We start from the raw sequence: 17,610 nt of genomic DNA on the forward strand, positions 1-17,610 counted from the left end.
GTGTGTGTGAATAACAACCATGTGTGCATAGGGTTTGTGTGTGCATGGGGTGTTTTTGTGTGTGTGTCGGAATAAAAAGTATGTGTGTGTCCTAGACCGGATTTCCAATCCCCCACCACAGCACTTTCTCACTCCAGCCATGCTTGGCATGGCAGAAATCTCTCACTCACACATGCACACGCAAACACACACACACACACACACACACACACACGCACGTCACACCTTACGCAGCAAATCAAGTCACTATCCAGTGGAAATCTTTAAATCCCACCCCTCCGGTTTCTTGTCATTACCGACGGATCGGCCTCAGCACTGCACTGGACCTGCCTTCTAGACCATTCCGGCATCTCCCAGTAATCATTAGAGACAGCCCGTACGCCTGGGCAGGCCTAAACCGTCACATCCAATCCTCAAAAGAGCAGGATGATGAATAACTGAAACCGCGCATTAAAGAGATGAAGAGGCGTGATTTTTTCTTTCTTTCTCCTTTTATGCAGGCATCCTTTAGTCCGGTGACTTAGCCTTCACTTGTTTTATTATTACCCGTTACTCTCCTAACCTATGAAGGAAAATTGTTTGACATAAATGAGATTTTATTATAAAATATGGGAGCTTAAACTAAGCTTGTTACTAAGTTAGCCTGACAAAAGCCACAACAAGCTTGTTACCTGTTGAAGTTTAAGCCTTTTTAGAAAACAATAGCCGCGCTTTAGCCGTGAAGATTTGCCGCAAACAAAGCCTCTTTATAACGTCAGGTAAGACGGCTTTAAGGTGACTAAGCGCTACAAGGAAAAAAATCGATCCCATTACTGTTCGGAACGACCTCTCAAAATTCCCAACCTCGCTGCTCAGGATCACGACTGGAAGAAAAGGGAGTGTGTTTGGAGTGTGATTGAAACACTCCAGATTGAATGTTCCCCAGGCAACAACAAGCCCCCAAAAAGCCCCAAATCCAACGCTTGGGCTAGCGTTGGATTTGTGTTTCAGCCGTGAGGCAGGGAGGCGCTAGGACTTGAGGAAGACCAATCTGTAGTGGTAAAATAGAGTTGAGATTAGGCGAGTTTAGTAACAAGTTTGTTGTAGCCATAGTTTGTAGCTAGTGGTTGTTGGGCTATCTTAGCAACAAGCTTGTTGTATCCACATATTTAAGCTAGTGGTTGTTGGGCTATCTTAGCAACAGAGTTGTTGTAGCCATAGATTGTAGCTAGTGATTGTTGGGCTATCTTAGCAACAGGCTTGTTGTAGCCATACTTTGTAGCTAGTGATTGTTGGGATATCTTAGCAACAGGCTTGTTGTAGCCATAGTTTGTAGCTAGTGGTTGTTGGGCCATCTTAGCAACAGGCTTGTTGTGGCAGTCTCTTGGAGCTGTTGATGTACAGATACACAGAAGAGGAAAACCACACCCCAGCTAAACCATGGTTCTTTGTTTGCTAAGAGCTGTGTGGTTAAGGATAGGAGTTAGCGACAGAAGTTGAAAGGCGATTGTTAGCGGAAAGTTAAGCAAACGAAAGGGGTTAGGGACACACCAGACGAGCTTATAGTAGTGAAAGTGGTAGTAGCCGGGGGCGGCGGAACGGCTAAAGGTTAGCAGTTGGTGTTAGCCGCCGATTTTTGACGGGACTTACGGACGCTGTTGCAGACTGAGAGACAGTACTCCTCGGAGTCAAAGTTATTCCTGTTGCCGCCGCAGCCGCCGTAGATAAACTGGGCACAGCGGCCCTCCTCGCGGTCAAAGTACCAGCGGGGCAGCATGGCGCGGCACGGACCGGTCTCCGCACTGGCCAAACACACCTCTGGGACGCACACACACACGAGTACAAATGGGCCGTCGTACTCCTGTGGTTCCGTGGGAGTCATACCGTGCCTACACCTGGGTCAGCGTGGGTGCTAACCGATGTGAACCCAATGGGTTAGCATGGGCGCTAACCCATGCTAACTCGTTGGTTTAGCATGAATGCTAACCCATGGCGTCCACGACTTGGCGAGACTTTGGTAATGGTTTTGATGTTCCCCCATAAAAAAGCCTTTTAACGCCTAAAATGTCTTTGGGTGTAAAAAAAAAATGAAATAATCAAATACTGAAATAATAAAGAATTAACTGAATGATTAACACAAAAATGAATTTAAAAAGTGGACATTTATGTTTTATGAACAGGGGACAGTTTGGGAGGCTCACCTCGGACCACCTCCTCAATGGACTCGGTGGTGGTGGTGGTGGTGGTGGTGGTCGTCATGGCGACATTAGTGGTGGGCTCGTCGTCTTCGTCGTCCTCGTCCTCGTCGTCCTCGTCTCCGTTCATGTAGGCGCCCTCACCGTCGGCGCCGGCGTCCTCTTCGTCCTCGTACTCTTCGTCCTCGTCGTTCTCCGCGTCCTCGTCCTTCCCGTTGTTGTCCTCGGCGACGGTCGCCGCGGCGGCGGTGTCCGCGGCGGCGTCCACGTCACCGTCTCCGTCGCGGTCGTTGTCCAGCACCGTCTCCTCCTCGCCGTTGTCCTTGACGCCCGCCAGGTACTCGTCCAGCGTGGCCGCCTCCGTCTCCTTCTTGTCGCTCTCCCAGGAGCGCCGGCTCACCTCCTCGTCCTCCAGGTCCTTCTCCTCCGGCTTGGGTTGCTGGGGCTGCTGCACCGGCTCGCGCACCATGCTGGAGGTGGGGGTGGAGGAGGAGGTAAGGTTTAGGGTGGAAGGTGACGGTGGTGGGGTCGTGGTGGTGGACGGTTAGCGTGGTGGGGTCGTGGTGGTGGACGGTTAGCGTGGTGGGGTCGTGGTGGTGGACGGTTAGCGTGGTGGGGTCGTGGTGGTGGACGGTTAGCGTGGTGGGGTCGTGGTGGTGGACGGTTAGGGTGGTGGGGTCGTGGTGGTGGACGGTTAGGGTGGTGGGGTCGTGGTGGTGGACGGTTAGCGTGGTGGGGTCGTGGTGGTGGACGGTTAGGGTGGTGGGGTCGTGGTGGTGGACGGTTAGCGTGGTGGTGGACGGTTAGCGTGGCGGGGTCGTGGTGGTGGACGGTTAGCGTGGCGGGGTCGTGGTGGTGGACGGTTAGCGTGGTGGGGTCGTGGTGGTGGACGGTTAGCGTGGTGGGGTCGTGGTGGTGGACGGTTAGGGTGGTGGGGTCGTGGTGGTGGACGGTTAGCGTGGTGGTGGACGGTTAGCGTGGCAGGGTCGTGGTGGTGGACGGTTAGCGTGGTGGGGTCGTGGTGGTGGACGGTTAGCGTGGTGGGGTCGTGGTGGTGGACGGTTAGCGTGGTGGGGTCGTGGTGGTGGACGGTTAGGGTGGTGGGGTCGTGGTGGTGGACGGTTAGGGTGGTGGGGTCGTGGTGGTGGACGGTTAGCGTGGAGGGGTCGTGGTGGTGGACGGTTAGGGTGGTGGGGTCGTGGTGGTGGACGGTTAGCGTGGTGGGGTCGTGGTGGTGGACGGTTAGCGTGGTGGGGTCGTGGTGGTGGACGGTTAGCGTGGTGGGGTCGTGGTGGTGGACGGTTAGCGTGGTGGGGTCGTGGTGGTGGACGGTTAGCGTGGTGGGGTCGTGGTGGTGGACGGTTAGGGTGGTGGGGTCGTGGTGGTGGACGGTTAGGGTGGTGGGGTCGTGGTGGTGGACGGTTAGCGTGGTGGGGTCGTGGTGGTGGACGGTTAGGGTGGTGGGGTCGTGGTGGTGGACGGTTAGCGTGGTGGTGGACGGTTAGCGTGGCGGGGTCGTGGTGGTGGACGGTTAGCGTGGCGGGGTCGTGGTGGTGGACGGTTAGCGTGGTGGGGTCGTGGTGGTGGACGGTTAGCGTGGTGGGGTCGTGGTGGTGGACGGTTAGGGTGGTGGGGTCGTGGTGGTGGACGGTTAGCGTGGTGGTGGACGGTTAGCGTGGCAGGGTCGTGGTGGTGGACGGTTAGCGTGGTGGGGTCGTGGTGGTGGACGGTTAGCGTGGTGGGGTCGTGGTGGTGGACGGTTAGCGTGGTGGGGTCGTGGTGGTGGACGGTTAGGGTGGTGGGGTCGTGGTGGTGGACGGTTAGGGTGGTGGGGTCGTGGTGGTGGACGGTTAGCGTGGTGGGGTCGTGGTGGTGGACGGTTAGCGTGGTGGGGTCGCGGTGGTGGACGGTTAGCGTGGTGGAGTCGTGGTGGTGGACGGTTAGCGTGGTGGGGTCGTGGTGGTGGACGGTTAGCGTGGTGGGGTCGTGGTGGTGGACGGTTAGGGTGGTGGGGTCGTGGTGGTGGACGGTTAGCGTGGTGGTGGACGGTTAGCGTGGCAGGGTCGTGGTGGTGGACGGTTAGCGTGGCGGGGTCGTGGTGGTGGACGGTTAGCGTGGCGGGGTCGTGGTGGTGGACGGTTAGGGTGGTGGGGTCGTGGTGGTGGACGGTTAGCGTGGTGGTGGACGGTTAGCGTGGTGGGGTCACGGTGGTAGACGGTTAGCGTGGTGGGGTCGTGGTGGTGGACGGTTAGGGTGGTGGGGTCGTGGTGGTGGACGGTTAGCGTTGTGGGGTCGTGGTGGTGGACGGTTAGCGTGGTGGGGTCGTGGTGGTGGACGGTTAGCGTGGTGGGGTCGCGGTGGTGGACGGTTAGGGTGGTGGGGTCGTTAGGGTGGTAAAAGGTGGAGGTGGAAGGTTTGGACGGTGGGAGAAGGTTAGGGGTGGTGGGGAGGGAGGAGGTGGTGGAAGAGGGTTGGAGAGGTGGTTTTAGAGGATCGGAGTGAGGTGGAGGTAGTGACGGGAGAAGGTCGGAGCGTTGGGGAGATGGTAGAAGATTGGGGTGACGAGGGAGGGGGTGATGTGATGACAGAAGGTGTTGGTGACGGGAAAGGTGGAGGTAGGAGAAGTTTCATGCGGTGATGGTGTTGGCCATAGAGGCGGGAGGCGTTGTGGAGGGAGGTGGGATAGGGAGGGTCATGGGGTCGAGGCAGAAGGTCCAGAGGGTTTTGGGTGGTGGTGATGAGATGGTGGGTGGAGTGGGTTTGAGGGGGAGGAAGGTGAAGGAGGTTAAACCGTAACGAGGGAAGGGGGGAGAGAGAGCGAGCGGGGGTGGAGGGATAATGAGGAAATGGGAGAGAAGTGGCGGTAAATAGGATTCCCAATTACGAGCCGGCCCCAATGCAATCAGGGAACCTGTGTGTGTGTGTGTGTGTGTGTGTGCAGTGCTGACTAAAGTGGCCGCTAACGATGAGATCTTGCGCTTGCTTCACAAGAGCGTACACTCTCAACTGTCAAATAAACGTGGCAATGTTTCAATCCTTCCCTCAAGGTCGTGTGACACGGAGTCCGTGTGATGTTGCGCCGAAGAGGCTCGTTAGCTTGAAACCTGTCTGAGCTAGCCCAGCGGTTGGTGCAGGCTAGGTATACATAAAAGACAAATTGATGGGAATTGTCTTGAAAAATGCTTAAAATACATGTAGGATTTGTATGTGTTTCATGTATTGTGTGCGTGTGTTTATTATGTCTGTATCGTGTGCGTATTAAGTGTGTAGTAAGTGTGCATTAGGTATGTAGTAAGTGTGTATTTAGTCTGCATTAGGTGTGCATTAGGCGTGTATTAAGTGTGTAGTAAGTGTGTGTTGTGTACCCGTTGTCAGAGAAGTCACCCCACAGGACGTGTGCATTGTGTGTGTGTATAACGTGTGTATTAAGTGTGTGCCAGACGTGTGTATTGTGTATGCGTATAGCGTGTGTATTAAGTGTGTGTCGCGTGTGTGTAGTTAGTGTGTACCTGTTGTCAGAGTAGTCCGCCTCGGCCCCACCCCACCAGACGTCGGAGTCGTCTCCGTCGCGCTCGGCGCTGTCGCCGTCGCGGTCCTCCTCCGCCGGGCAGCACACAAACTCCACCCCCCGGAAACGGTCGATGCCGCACGGCAACAGCATGCCGTAGTCATGGAGATTCATGGTGCGGTCGCCGCAGGACTGAAACGCGGGCGAGGGGGTATTTGTACGTTAGTTCAGATTTTACTTTTTAGAACGTTTTATTTTTTGCGCTTTATCCCAATTCACTATTTTATAACATTTTGTTTTTGCACATTAATCCCAGATTTGAATTGCATAATGTTTCGATTTTGTAATTTAACATTTTAGAACATTTCGTTTTCTTACGTTCAACCCAATTTTACATTATATAATATTTCTTTTTTGTTGTGCAAATTTAATAAAAAGGTTGATTCTTCACCAAATTTTGATCTTTTCCCCTATACGTTGTAATATTCTTATAATTAGGGGTGTAAAAAAACGCTGCCTCGCAGCTACGTAAAACAATGCCGACGTTGTCAATGACAACACCTAAAATACAATATAAAAGAAAGTGGTCATTGGCTTTCATTAATCCTCACTCGCCTTTCTCCTTGTAGTCTCCGTGACTACGAAGATACCAAAAGGTACATTGTGGAAAGCATCATTTAGGAGATGCATGCATCAATAGTAGGTTGCGGTGAAAACTAATACATGTCATTAAGGAGCAGGTAAGCGGTTATAAATCTTACTCAAGGACACCGATCGGTTAGGCTAAGGAGATTAGGGATCCAGCCCCCATCCCCTGGCTGGGAGGGGTCGATACCCTGACCACCAAAAGTAACAACCCCCACCTTAAAGCTAAGAACATGTGTTTTGGTTCACTCCGATTTAAGGGAGGAGGTTACTGCTCATTTATCAGATTCATCTGCTCTCTCCCCTCTCCTGTTGCTGTTACCTTAACCCCTTTCTGTCTCTCTCTCCCCTTTTTTCCTGTCTCTCTTCTCTTTCTCACTCTCCCTGTAGGATAGCGCCCCGGTAAGAGGGCGTGGCTAGAGGCGTGGCCGGGGGGCGGGGGTGTGGCCAGAGGGGGGCGTGGCTCACCTCCTTGGCGACGGTGTGCCAGTGCAGATGGCTCTCGCACTGGTCCATGCGCTCCTGGTGCAGGAACTTGCACTTGTCTGGAACCAGCAGGGCGTCGCTCACGAACTCACCGACTGGAGCAGGGAGAGAAACAAAGAAAACTTCGCTGAAACGCAAATGTAACCGAGTCTAGTGCCCCCCCTCGAGAGAATCTTTTAATTCTTTTGTTCTTGTCACAATTTCAGCGTCCCTCCCCCTTCCTATTTCAGCCAATCAGGGCGATGGAGCTGTCCCTCTGGCACAAAATGAGACAACACAAAAAGTAGACGGCAATCAAACGCGGACCAACCTGGCTGTTGCCGTGGAAACAGCAGCCACTAAAGGACACACAGACACAGCCCCCCCTCCCCCATGATTACCCTCTTCACTTCCTTTCCTGCAGAGCCATTATTTCTGTCCCCTGGCGCTCAGTGACACGATGGCGTTAACATTACAGCGTGTGCCGCGGCTAAAAGCTGTTAGCCGCCCACTGCCGCTAGCCCAAGGCTAACAACCTGTCCGATCCGCCCGGCACCACCAAGACCCCAAACCGGCGAATACCGGTTCATTTACGTTGTTCAGACGAGGTCGGTTAAACAAATCCATTTTTTTCGATTAGCGGCAACAAAAGAAAAAAAAAAAATCCATTTATCGACTCTTCATCGATAACAATGACAATATTTCAAGACAGCTAAATCAATTAACTATGAATAATAAAAAACTATCTTAAGTTACACACTCACTCACCCTCACTTAGCCCCTCACACTCACCCTCTCTAATTCACTCTTGCACTCTCTCATTCATTTTCACTCTCACACTCCCTCCCTCACTCAGCCCCTCACACACAGCCCTCACTCGACCTCACCCCTCCCTCAGCCTCTCACTCCCTCTGCCTCTCACCCCTCACTCAGCCTCACTCCCTCCCTCAGCCTCTCACCCCTCACTCAGCCTCTCACCCCTCACTCAGCCTCTCACTCCCTCTGCCTCTCACCCCTCACTCAGCCTCACTCCCTCCCTCAGCCTCTCACCCCTCACTCAGCCTCTCACTCCCTCTGCCTCTCACCCCTCACTCAGCCTCACCCCCTCCCTCAGCCTCTCACCCCTCACTCAGTCTCTCACTCCCTCACCCTCTCAGTCCCTCCCTCACCCTCTCACCCCCTCACTGACCCTCTCACTCCCTCCCTCAGTCTCTCACCCCCGCACTCCATCCCTCACTCCCTCACTCGCCCTCTCACTCCCTCCCTCACCCTCTCACTCCCTCCCTCACCCTCTCACCCCCTCACTCAGTCTCTCACCCCCTCAATCGCCCTCTCAGTCCCTCCCTCACCCTCTCACTCCCTCCCTCAGCCTCTCACCCCTCACTCATTCTCTCACTCCCTCACCCTCTCAGTCCCTCCCTCACCCTCTCAGTCTCTCCCTCACCCTCTCACCCCCTCACTGACCCTCTCACTCCCTCCCTCAGTCTCTCACCCCCGCACTCCATCCCTCACCCCCTCACTCAGTCTCTCACCCCCTCAATCGCCCTCTCACTCCCTCCCTCACCCTCTCACCCCCTCACTCAGTCTCTCACCCCCTCAATCGCCCTCTCAGTCCCTCCCTCACCCTCTCACCCCCTCACTCAGTCTCTCACCCCCTCAATCGCCCTCTCAGTCCCTCCCTCACCCTCTCACTCCCTCCCTCACCCTCTCACCCCCTCACTCCCTCCCTCACCCCCTCACTCAGTCTCTCACCCCCTCAATCGCCCTCTCAGTCCCTCCCTCACCCTCTCACCCCCTCAATCGCCCTCTCAGTCCCTCCCTCACCCTCTCACCCCCTCACTCCCTCATTCGCCCTCTCACTCCCTCCCTCACCCTCTCACTCCCTCCCTCACCCTCTCACCCCCTCACTCCCTCCCTCACCCTCTCACCCCCTCACTCAGTCTCTCACCCCCTCAATCACCCTCTCAGTCCCTCCCTCACCCTCTCACCCCCTCACTCAGTCTCTCACCCCCTCAATCGCCCTCTCAGTCCCTCCCTCACCCTCTCACCCCCTCACTCAGTCTCTCACCCCCTCAATCGCCCTCTCAGTCCCTCCCTCACCCTCTCACCCCCTCACTCAGTCTCTCACTCCCTCCCTCCCCCCCCACCCCCTCCGTCCCTCACCCAGGCAGCGGTAGGGCACCACGATGTGCAGGTGACGGTGGCACTGCTTGTGGCCCTTCTTGCACCAGTTCTGGATGCCGACCGGCTGGTTGGCCTCCACCACGTTGGTGATCTGGAGCTCAGGGTACACCTGGGGAACAGGTTGACAATAACACAGTTCATGAAAGGTACTCACACACTAGGGACAAGTTTCGTCAATGAGCTTTGGCTGAAGACGCTATGATGTCTTTAGCCAAATCTAAGTTTCTGTATCCGTCCCTATTCAATTTAACCTTAAAGAAATTAATTCCCACCCACGCGCACACATCATAGCTTTCACGTCAGAGCTTCCGCGAAAGACTCAAGACTCCCATGTTCAGAGTTCCCCTAGACTATGCATAGCCCACCCCCCCTCACACGCACTTATTGTATGTTGTACGTCCTGACACTTAATGTACGCACTTATTGTATGTTGTACGTCCTGGCACTTGAAAATAGTACTTAGCATTGTGTAGCGTCTTATCCTAGTTATCTTGTTGTATACGGGGAATGGGTTAACCTATCAATTGTAAATGCTTAGCACTTCTTGCTTAGTTTCTTTCTACGAACATCCTTACTGTACTGACTTCCTGTTACTCCTTCTTCTGACAAATTAACTTATTGTAAGTCACACGCACACAAGTGAGAAACTTGAAACTTGCAATGGAAACCGCGGATATAAATTCCTAATTGATTTCAAAGTTATCGTATTAGGTAAGGGTTAAGGGATTAGGGGTTGGAGGTTCGGAGTTAAGGCTTAGTTATGGTTCCACGTTTACGCAACACGAGGGGTTTTACGGACCCATTACGTCCTTCCGTCCCCCACAAGGGCCTGACGCCTTCCAAAGATTTTAACCTTGCGTCGCGCCGACGCAGCAGCAAGGGCTGTGATTGGTCCGCTCACTCAAACCTGACGCAGAACTAGAACAGGTTCACGACGGCGTCGAAGCGCCTGCATGGCCGTCGCGTCGCCGTGGAACCATAACTGAGCCTTTAGGGGGGTGAAGGGGCGTCTGGTAGGAATATGGATCTTTAGGGCCGATACCGATACCAATTATTTTTCCACCAGCCTAAACCGATGACCGATACGCCGACACCAATCGTCTTGAGCCGATATTTGGCGCCGACACTGCTTTTTCTCCCTCAATTCACATCATAAAAATAACAAAATGATGATAACGAGTCTCGATTTAAAAAAAAGGAACATTTATTGAACTGTCCGGGAAAAAAAAACGGTCTTTTTGCCCGAATTGCCCGATGGGCTATGCCCCTAAAATAAACGCAAATATCGGCCGATGTATCGGCCGACATATCGACTGATATATCGGCCGATATATATCGACCGATATATATCGGCGTCCGGCCCTACCCACCTCCTGGCAGTACTCCAGGATGCCCTCCTTGTTGGCGATGCAGCTCTTGGTGCCTGAGGGGTCGTGCTCCCACTTGCCACTCTGCACGTTGACGTGCATGTTCAGCTTCCCGCAGAACATGGCCACCTGGGGCTCGGCCAGCAGGCCCATGGACACATCGGTAGGCACCTGGAGGGGGGAGAGACGGGGGAGAGAGGGGGGAGGCAGAGAGTCAGTGATCGTATATGTCGGTAGGCACCTTGAGGAGGGAGACGGGGGAGAGAGGGGGGAGGCAGAGAGTCAGTGATCGTAAATGTCGGTAGGCACCTGGAGGGGGAGACGGGGGAGAGAGGGGGGAGGCAGAGAGTCAGAGAGCTTGCATTTCCTTCGGTGTGTCTAAGGACATAATCAAATTGAAGGCTGCGATTTTATCCCGAGGGGGGAGGGGAGGTTGGGAATCGATCAGGACCTATTTGATTTGATCGGTCTCCGCATGAAATCCTCCCAGCACTTTCTATCTGTCTGTCTGTCTGAAAGGGGGCAGGAGGGAGAGAGAGGATATATTGGATCGTGATAAGCAATAGATGGGGGGGGAGAAGAAGGAGAGCGAGAGAGAGCGAGAGGCAATAAGACGTAATTTACATTTGACGACTAGAAGGCGGGGGGAGGGGGGGGAGGGAAGTGAGAGCAGGAGGAAGAAGGGAGAGGAAGGGAGAGGGAGCAAAGGAGGGGGGATGGATAGGTGTTGGAAGAAATGTGTCAGGGAGGTAGAAAGAAGGGAGAGAGGGAGTGACAGATCAACGGGTGACGGGTGGGGAGGAGAGGGAAGGAGGGAAACTTTCATCCAAGACGAAGAAAATCGGTTTGATAACGACAGGAGGGAGGAGGTGAAGGAGGGAGGGAGGGAGATGAAGGGGTGTGTGATGGAATAAGGCGAACAGAAGGTGCGAGAGACGATGAAGTGCCGAGGGGTGACAGCAGGGGGCAATTACTATTCATACCGCTGCTTAAGGGGGCATTCTCATGCGGATTTCCTTCTCCATGACCGGTTAAACGTACATTAGACTGTCAATTCCAAAAGGGTACGCATGTCACCAAACCATAATAGCACACACACACACACACACAAACATCCCTTCATCAGATGACCCGTCGGTGCCGAACCAACACGAGAAACCCGGGAATGAGTGAACTGAACTCCCAACGCCAGGGAACTCCCTCACCTCGCCGTATCTATGGTAACGGGGTCGTTACCGTTCGAACGATGCGCAGGTTTGTCTGCGTGCTCCACGCGGCTGTTACGTTTTAACTGGGGGAGTGCGAGTTTGAACGTGCGTGTGTGAACGTGTGTGTGTGTGTGTGTGTGTGTGTGTGTGTGTGTGTGTGTGTGTGTGTGTGTGTGTGTGTGTGTGTGAGTGTGAGTATGTGTGTCAAACCAGCCCTCGTTTCTCTTTGATCACACTATTATAATTCCACCTGTGTGTTAATATTATCATTTTACATTCGGTAACCTAGCTTTAATCCAAAGTCACTCACGAGATCAATCAGCGCAACAGGGAGAGTGAAAGAACAGAGTGCAGGTTTTTTCAAGGTCTTGCCTCATTGTTTCCCATTTTGCATACATATGTCTGCAGGTGCCTATGGATAAGGTGCGCTCGCACACACACACACACACACACACACACACCCCCTGTGTGCAAGGCAGCAGGTTGCGTCTTTAATTCCCACTCAGGTTGGAGAGAGCGGACAAACTGCTGAATGTCTGCGTTCTGCGGGCGAGATAAAGAGCGAGACCGAGAGCGAGGGGGCGAGAGAGACTTTTGTCGCTATTGTACGATTTTCTAATCTTGTTAATGTTATTGAAAATCCTGGCAGGCAAACAAATGTTTTCTTTTAAGCTGGGCAATTCCTTCCCTCCCCCGAGTGGAAACACACACACACACAGACACACAGACACACACACACACACACTTTTTTGTGTGTGAGGTGATTCGATCTTTTGTTCGACTGCTACCGAAGACCTTCCACTCCTGCCAAAGTGCGTCAACAAACCAAACTTTATCGACACAGGAAATACAACCTAGTACAGAACAAGCATCATCATGCTCGGGCGCACATCTTTTAACACGGGACGAAAATTCAGAAAATATAAACTGCTGGTGACAAGACACAACCCCAAAGAGACAAATGAAACCGTCACGGGAGTATGCTAACGTTAGCACGACGGTAGCAATGTGTACGGCGGCTGGGCATGCCTCATCTACTGGACACACACACACACACACACACACACACACACACACACACACACACACACACACACACACACACACACACACACACACACACACACACACAGCATCTTAGGCCTTGCGGTCACAGCTTCTGACAGCAAGGCCATCTGCACCTCGCAGGCTGAGTTCAGGGGCCGTCACTCAACGTGTGGCCAGCCATCTGGGAGCAATGCACACCAAGGGGCCGTGGGTCAATTCACCCACCGCACTTTTAATGGTCAGAAAACTCCCAAAGGTCCTTTTTCACCATTTCGGACCAATTAGGGCCGGTGCTTAAACGGTGGTTCAATAAACAGATGAGCAAAATGGAAACATATTCGCCTCTTTCAGATCTATACTCTCTCCGTGGTCGTCTCCAGCTCTGTCTTTGTCGCAGGGCCTTGCATTCCGTCTTATTCGTTTGACTGGAGATGATGACACAAAAGGAGAGAGGGAGAGAGAGAGAGAGAGAGAGAGAGAGAGAGAGAGAGAGAGAGAGAGAGAGAGAGAGAGAGAGAGAGAGAGAGAGAGAGAGAGAGAGAGAGAGATTGAGAGAGAGAGAGCGAGAGAGAGAGCACTAAAGAGAGTCTGTGAGAGACTGCCACAGAGAGAACCAGGCAACATAACCACAGATGGGGAGGGAGAGCGATAGAGCGAGAGAGAAACATAAGAGAGAGCTAGAAAGGGCAAGAGAGGGAACCTGGGAGGGATGGATGGAGGGGGAATAGAAAAAGAAAGGGAGGGAGAGAGGGAGGAAGAGAGGGAGAAGGAGCAAAGGAGGGAGAGATGGATGGGGGATGGGGGAAGAGAGGGATAGAGGGAGCCTGACTTAGATGTTAAGTCTCCCCTGTATGCAAAATGGCGATCCAGGCCACAGAGTTAGACCCAGGCGCAGGCCGGTCCGACAGGTTTTGCCTTGCAAATTAACCCAGCCCCGAGGGGCAAATCACTGGTCGTTTTTCCCACCTCGGACACACAAGCCATGACGCCTGATGTACCGCTGGCCGTTTGGTCTCACTGCAGGCCCGGACATGTTGCCTCCTCCTCCCCTCACCGGAGACGGGGGAGGACACAAAGCGAGCAGGGAGAGTTGGATAGAGGAGCCGGAGAGATAAGAGGGAGGGAAAAGGGTAAAAGAGAGTGGAGAGAGAGAGAGGAGATTAGAGAGAAAGAGGAGAAGAGAGTAAGAGTCAGGGACAAAGGGATGGAAAGGAGAGAGGCTAAAAGGGTGAGGGATCCTTCAAGCAGAAGGTCAAGTGTGGGGTAAATCAGGAGCGGGGGAGAAAAACAGAACAGGGAGGTAAAGACTATATATATATATAAAAGAGAGAGAGCGAGAGAGCGAGAGAGCGAGAGAGAGAGAGAGAGAGAGAGAGAGAGAGAGAGAGAGAGAGAGAGAGAGACCGACAGATTCCGCGGAAAAACGTCTGTTTTCGAAAGGAAAAAGATAATGGCAGATTAGTGCGCGTGTCGGACAGCTTGTCCTATTATTTTTAACGGTAGCCTCGGTTCGCCCCGAGAAAGTCGACCGCTGGGTTTTGTGTCGACCTTACACTACCTCCTCCCCCCCCCCGCCCCCGTGTACTCATTTAAACCGGCGCTCGCTCACGGAGAGAAACCAGGAGAGCAATTTCCCCGCCCCGGGCACGCTGGTGAGTTTCTAAAAGTCACCGCGCACACGAAGAACCACAGGCCACTGTGGTCACGGTTCATGGTCACCCATCCAATCAAAAGGCGGTGTCAGAGGGGGGGGGTGAGGTGGAGAGAGAGGTAGCGATAGAGGTACACAGAGAGAGCGTGAGAGAGAGCGCGAGAGAGAGAGCGCGAGAGAGAGAGCGAGAGAGAGAGAGAGAGCGAGAGAGAGAGTTAGAGAGTAAAGTGCATTCCATCTTGTCGGTCACCTTGATGTTGCTCCGGCCCAAAGGGACCAGAGAGGTGGGGAGGAAAGCGAGATGGTTAGACAAGGGGAGCACTCTCCCTAACTATCTCCCCCCTCTCTCTCTCTCTCTCTACATTTCGCTATCTCTTCTCTATCTTGTACGCCCGGAAAGTCTCCCCCAGGGAGGGGGAGGGTTCTGTAATCTTAGCAGTGAGGATAACAGAGCGTGTGCGTGTGTTTGCGTGTCTGTGCGTGCGTACGCATCAGGTCCGGGTCAAAGCATCGCGCTGACGGCCGGCCATATTTGATCTTCCGAGGGGGGGGGGGCCGGGGGGCGATGGGAATGAGGAGCCGGATGCTAATCTTTAGCCACGTGTCAAAACATCCCCGCGGCGCTAGCGGCTAAAACAAAGGAGACAATAAGCTAGACTAGCAGACCTAGCTTTTTCAGACTAGGATGGACGCCACTTCACTAGGTCTCTTGGTCATAAAGGGAGGAACACGACAGGACAGGAAAGGAAAAGGAGACTTTTCCAAAATCTCGTATTTTCTTGTCCAGCAGACACATACTAGAGGCGGGCTGTGAGTGCATAAAAGAAAAAAATGACGGACTGGTGTGGGAGTTGAGGTCAAACCGTTAAAGCCGTTTCTAAACGCGTGAAGAGCCTTGAACTGCAACTGTCTTTCAACGATTCAAAATGGTTGGGAATCCTTTCAAACACACAAACACACACACACACACTAACATAAAAACACAGATACAACACACACACAAACATAAAGACAAAAAACACAAACATATAAAGACACACAAACACACACAGATTAAGACAAAAACGCACACACACACACAACAGATGCAACACAAACACACACAAACATAAGACAAAAAACACACAAACATATAAAGATACACAAACACACACATATTGAGACAAAAAAGCACACAAACACCCCACAGACACAGATATAAAGACCAAAAACACACACACAAAACATATAAAGACAAACATATTACGAAAAGAACTCACACACACATCACAGACACACAAACTCTTTGAAGGGGTCCCATGGAGACAGCCTACAGTGTGATCAGTGGTGAGGTCTTATCAGAGGAACCCAGGCCTGCCAGGGGAGGGGGAGAGGGGGAGGAGGGGGGGAGAGAGGGGGAGGAGAGGGGGAGGAGTGCCATGATCTGCTGTTTTCGCCGTAGGGTGTCTCACACACACACACACACCTTGGTAGAACCCAGAAAACATGCACTCAGGAGACACCGACACACACAAACAAGCACAGGCACCCGAAGCAATTATGTAACGGAAAAAAAAATAAACCGACAAACACACAACCGAAACGTTGTCGTGGAAACACACAGACACACCCTGCATCCGTACACTTCCTGGTTAACGTGCGATCGGCTGAATCCATGAATCGGTCCGTCTGGTCGGGACTGAATAGAGGGGGAGGGCCAGAGGCCCTGCGACGTGTCCATCTCCACCACGCCTTCTTAGTCAAGAGGGTTGTGTTGTGACTGGTTCAGATAAAGTGACTCGACGCCAAGCACACAATTGCGTAAATCAAAAGCAGCGAGGCGCGCGGACACGCAGTAATCAGATGACAAGCAGCAGCCTTAACCCTTTGGCTCAGCTGTGTGTGTGTGTGTGTGTGTGTCGTGCGTGCTTGAAGAGGACCTGCCTGCCTTTTAAATCAGAGGACCACAATGTCCACAGGATGCCCTACCCCTCTCACACACACAAGCACACACACTTCTGCCAAAACAGCAATTACAGGCGCTGCCACGGGCCTGATGAAAGGGCTCGATGAGTCAGGCTACATCCAGCAAAGCGGGCTTAAAGTCACAACCCTTTGTTGGAAAAGTTTTAAGACCTACAACGCTGTTAATCTGTATGGCACTAGGGGAACAGCTACAGCTAAAGTCAAACACATGATTCAAAATAAGTTTGGCTAATTAAAAAATGTGGGGTACTGATTTGGTACAATAGGGTAAACAAGAAGTCCCAGGGTAGTAACTCTTGTTTTGATGGGTGTGGTTTCAGGGGGTCCTGACTCCGCCCCTAAATAAATAATTATTCAAATAATTACCCTTTATTCTGGATCCAATTATTTTGTCCCGAACACCGTGCCTCGAATCAAGTCTGCAAAGAACCCTTCAACAATCAGTCCCCGCCAGACACCCCGAATTAGGGCGGGACAAGGCTGAAAGGGTTTGTGGGTAATTTGGCATAAGGGTTCTAAACAAAGGATTAGCCAAACGATCGTTTAAGGGTCGTGGAAAGTTCTGGAAGGTTCCATTAGGTAGTGTGATCTCTGACTCTAGGTCGTGGTTGTTTGTGACATTTTGGTGTGCGTTTTAGATAGATAGATAGATACATAGATAGATACATAGATATGAAATTATATTAATCATCTTGGGGAAGTTCATGTATCAGGTAGCTCACGAAGTCAGTCAACAGACCATTGACAAACAACAAAATGAACAAACAGTTAAAGTCAATCCAATAAATCATTAAAAAACGGAATTAACATTGCAATTATTTGCAGTTAAGCCTTTTGTGTGTCATTAAATGTCATGATGTCTTTAAACGATAAACCATAAGAGATCCAAACAATCAAATCCAAACGCCCTGGATTAAGAATTCAGCCGTTGGGCCCCACCCCTCTGGCATTCCAAGGAGGTTAAAACCAACGCCTCAGATTGAACCGGCGATGCTATTTTGGACCAGGTAAGGCTTTAAGATTCAGGCCAGGGGCGCTTGGCTGCACGGCCCAGCACGTGCACACATGCACACATGCTTTTGTTTTGTTTTGTTTCCATCCCATTGCTTTCCATGGAACTGGCTGAAGCTTCAAAAACAATCAGTTGATCAAAGATTGTTTGTAGATTTGATTTTTGGGCAGGGATTACGCCACTGTTTTCTCAATTTGATTTGATGTGTGCTGACGAATAGAATATAACATGGCAAATGTATGATTAGTTAGATGACTTGCACCACTGAGGTCATCGGTCAGGGATTTGAGATTGAGAGAAATTGGACGATTGACGTCAATAGTCCAACTCCACCGGAAGTTTTCCTCTGAATCATAAGTTATTGGCAGAAAGCCAGTTTAGGAA

The 17,610-nt window shown here is 52.2% G+C and overlaps 1 protein-coding gene across 1 annotated transcript in view; it reads right to left on the reverse strand.

Moving 5' to 3' along the window:
- The window catches only part of appa (amyloid beta (A4) precursor protein a), a 42,391-nt gene that overhangs the window by 17,390 nt on the left and 7,391 nt on the right, over window positions 1–17,610 (reverse strand). Inside the window, exons 2-7 of the mRNA XM_079735245.1 lie at window positions 10,347–10,514; window positions 8,956–9,085; window positions 6,796–6,908; window positions 5,684–5,874; window positions 2,181–2,644; window positions 1,630–1,797 (exon numbers count right to left, since the gene is read on the reverse strand). Of these exons, the coding sequence (XP_079591371.1) occupies window positions 1,630–1,797; window positions 2,181–2,644; window positions 5,684–5,874; window positions 6,796–6,908; window positions 8,956–9,085; window positions 10,347–10,514 (1,234 nt within the window). The remainder of the gene's footprint in view (window positions 1–1,629; window positions 1,798–2,180; window positions 2,645–5,683; window positions 5,875–6,795; window positions 6,909–8,955; window positions 9,086–10,346; window positions 10,515–17,610) is intronic.

This window comes from Pollachius pollachius (assembly GCF_949987615.1).
Source record: "Pollachius pollachius genome assembly, chromosome: 4".
Taxonomy (NCBI): Eukaryota; Metazoa; Chordata; class Actinopteri; order Gadiformes; family Gadidae; genus Pollachius; species Pollachius pollachius.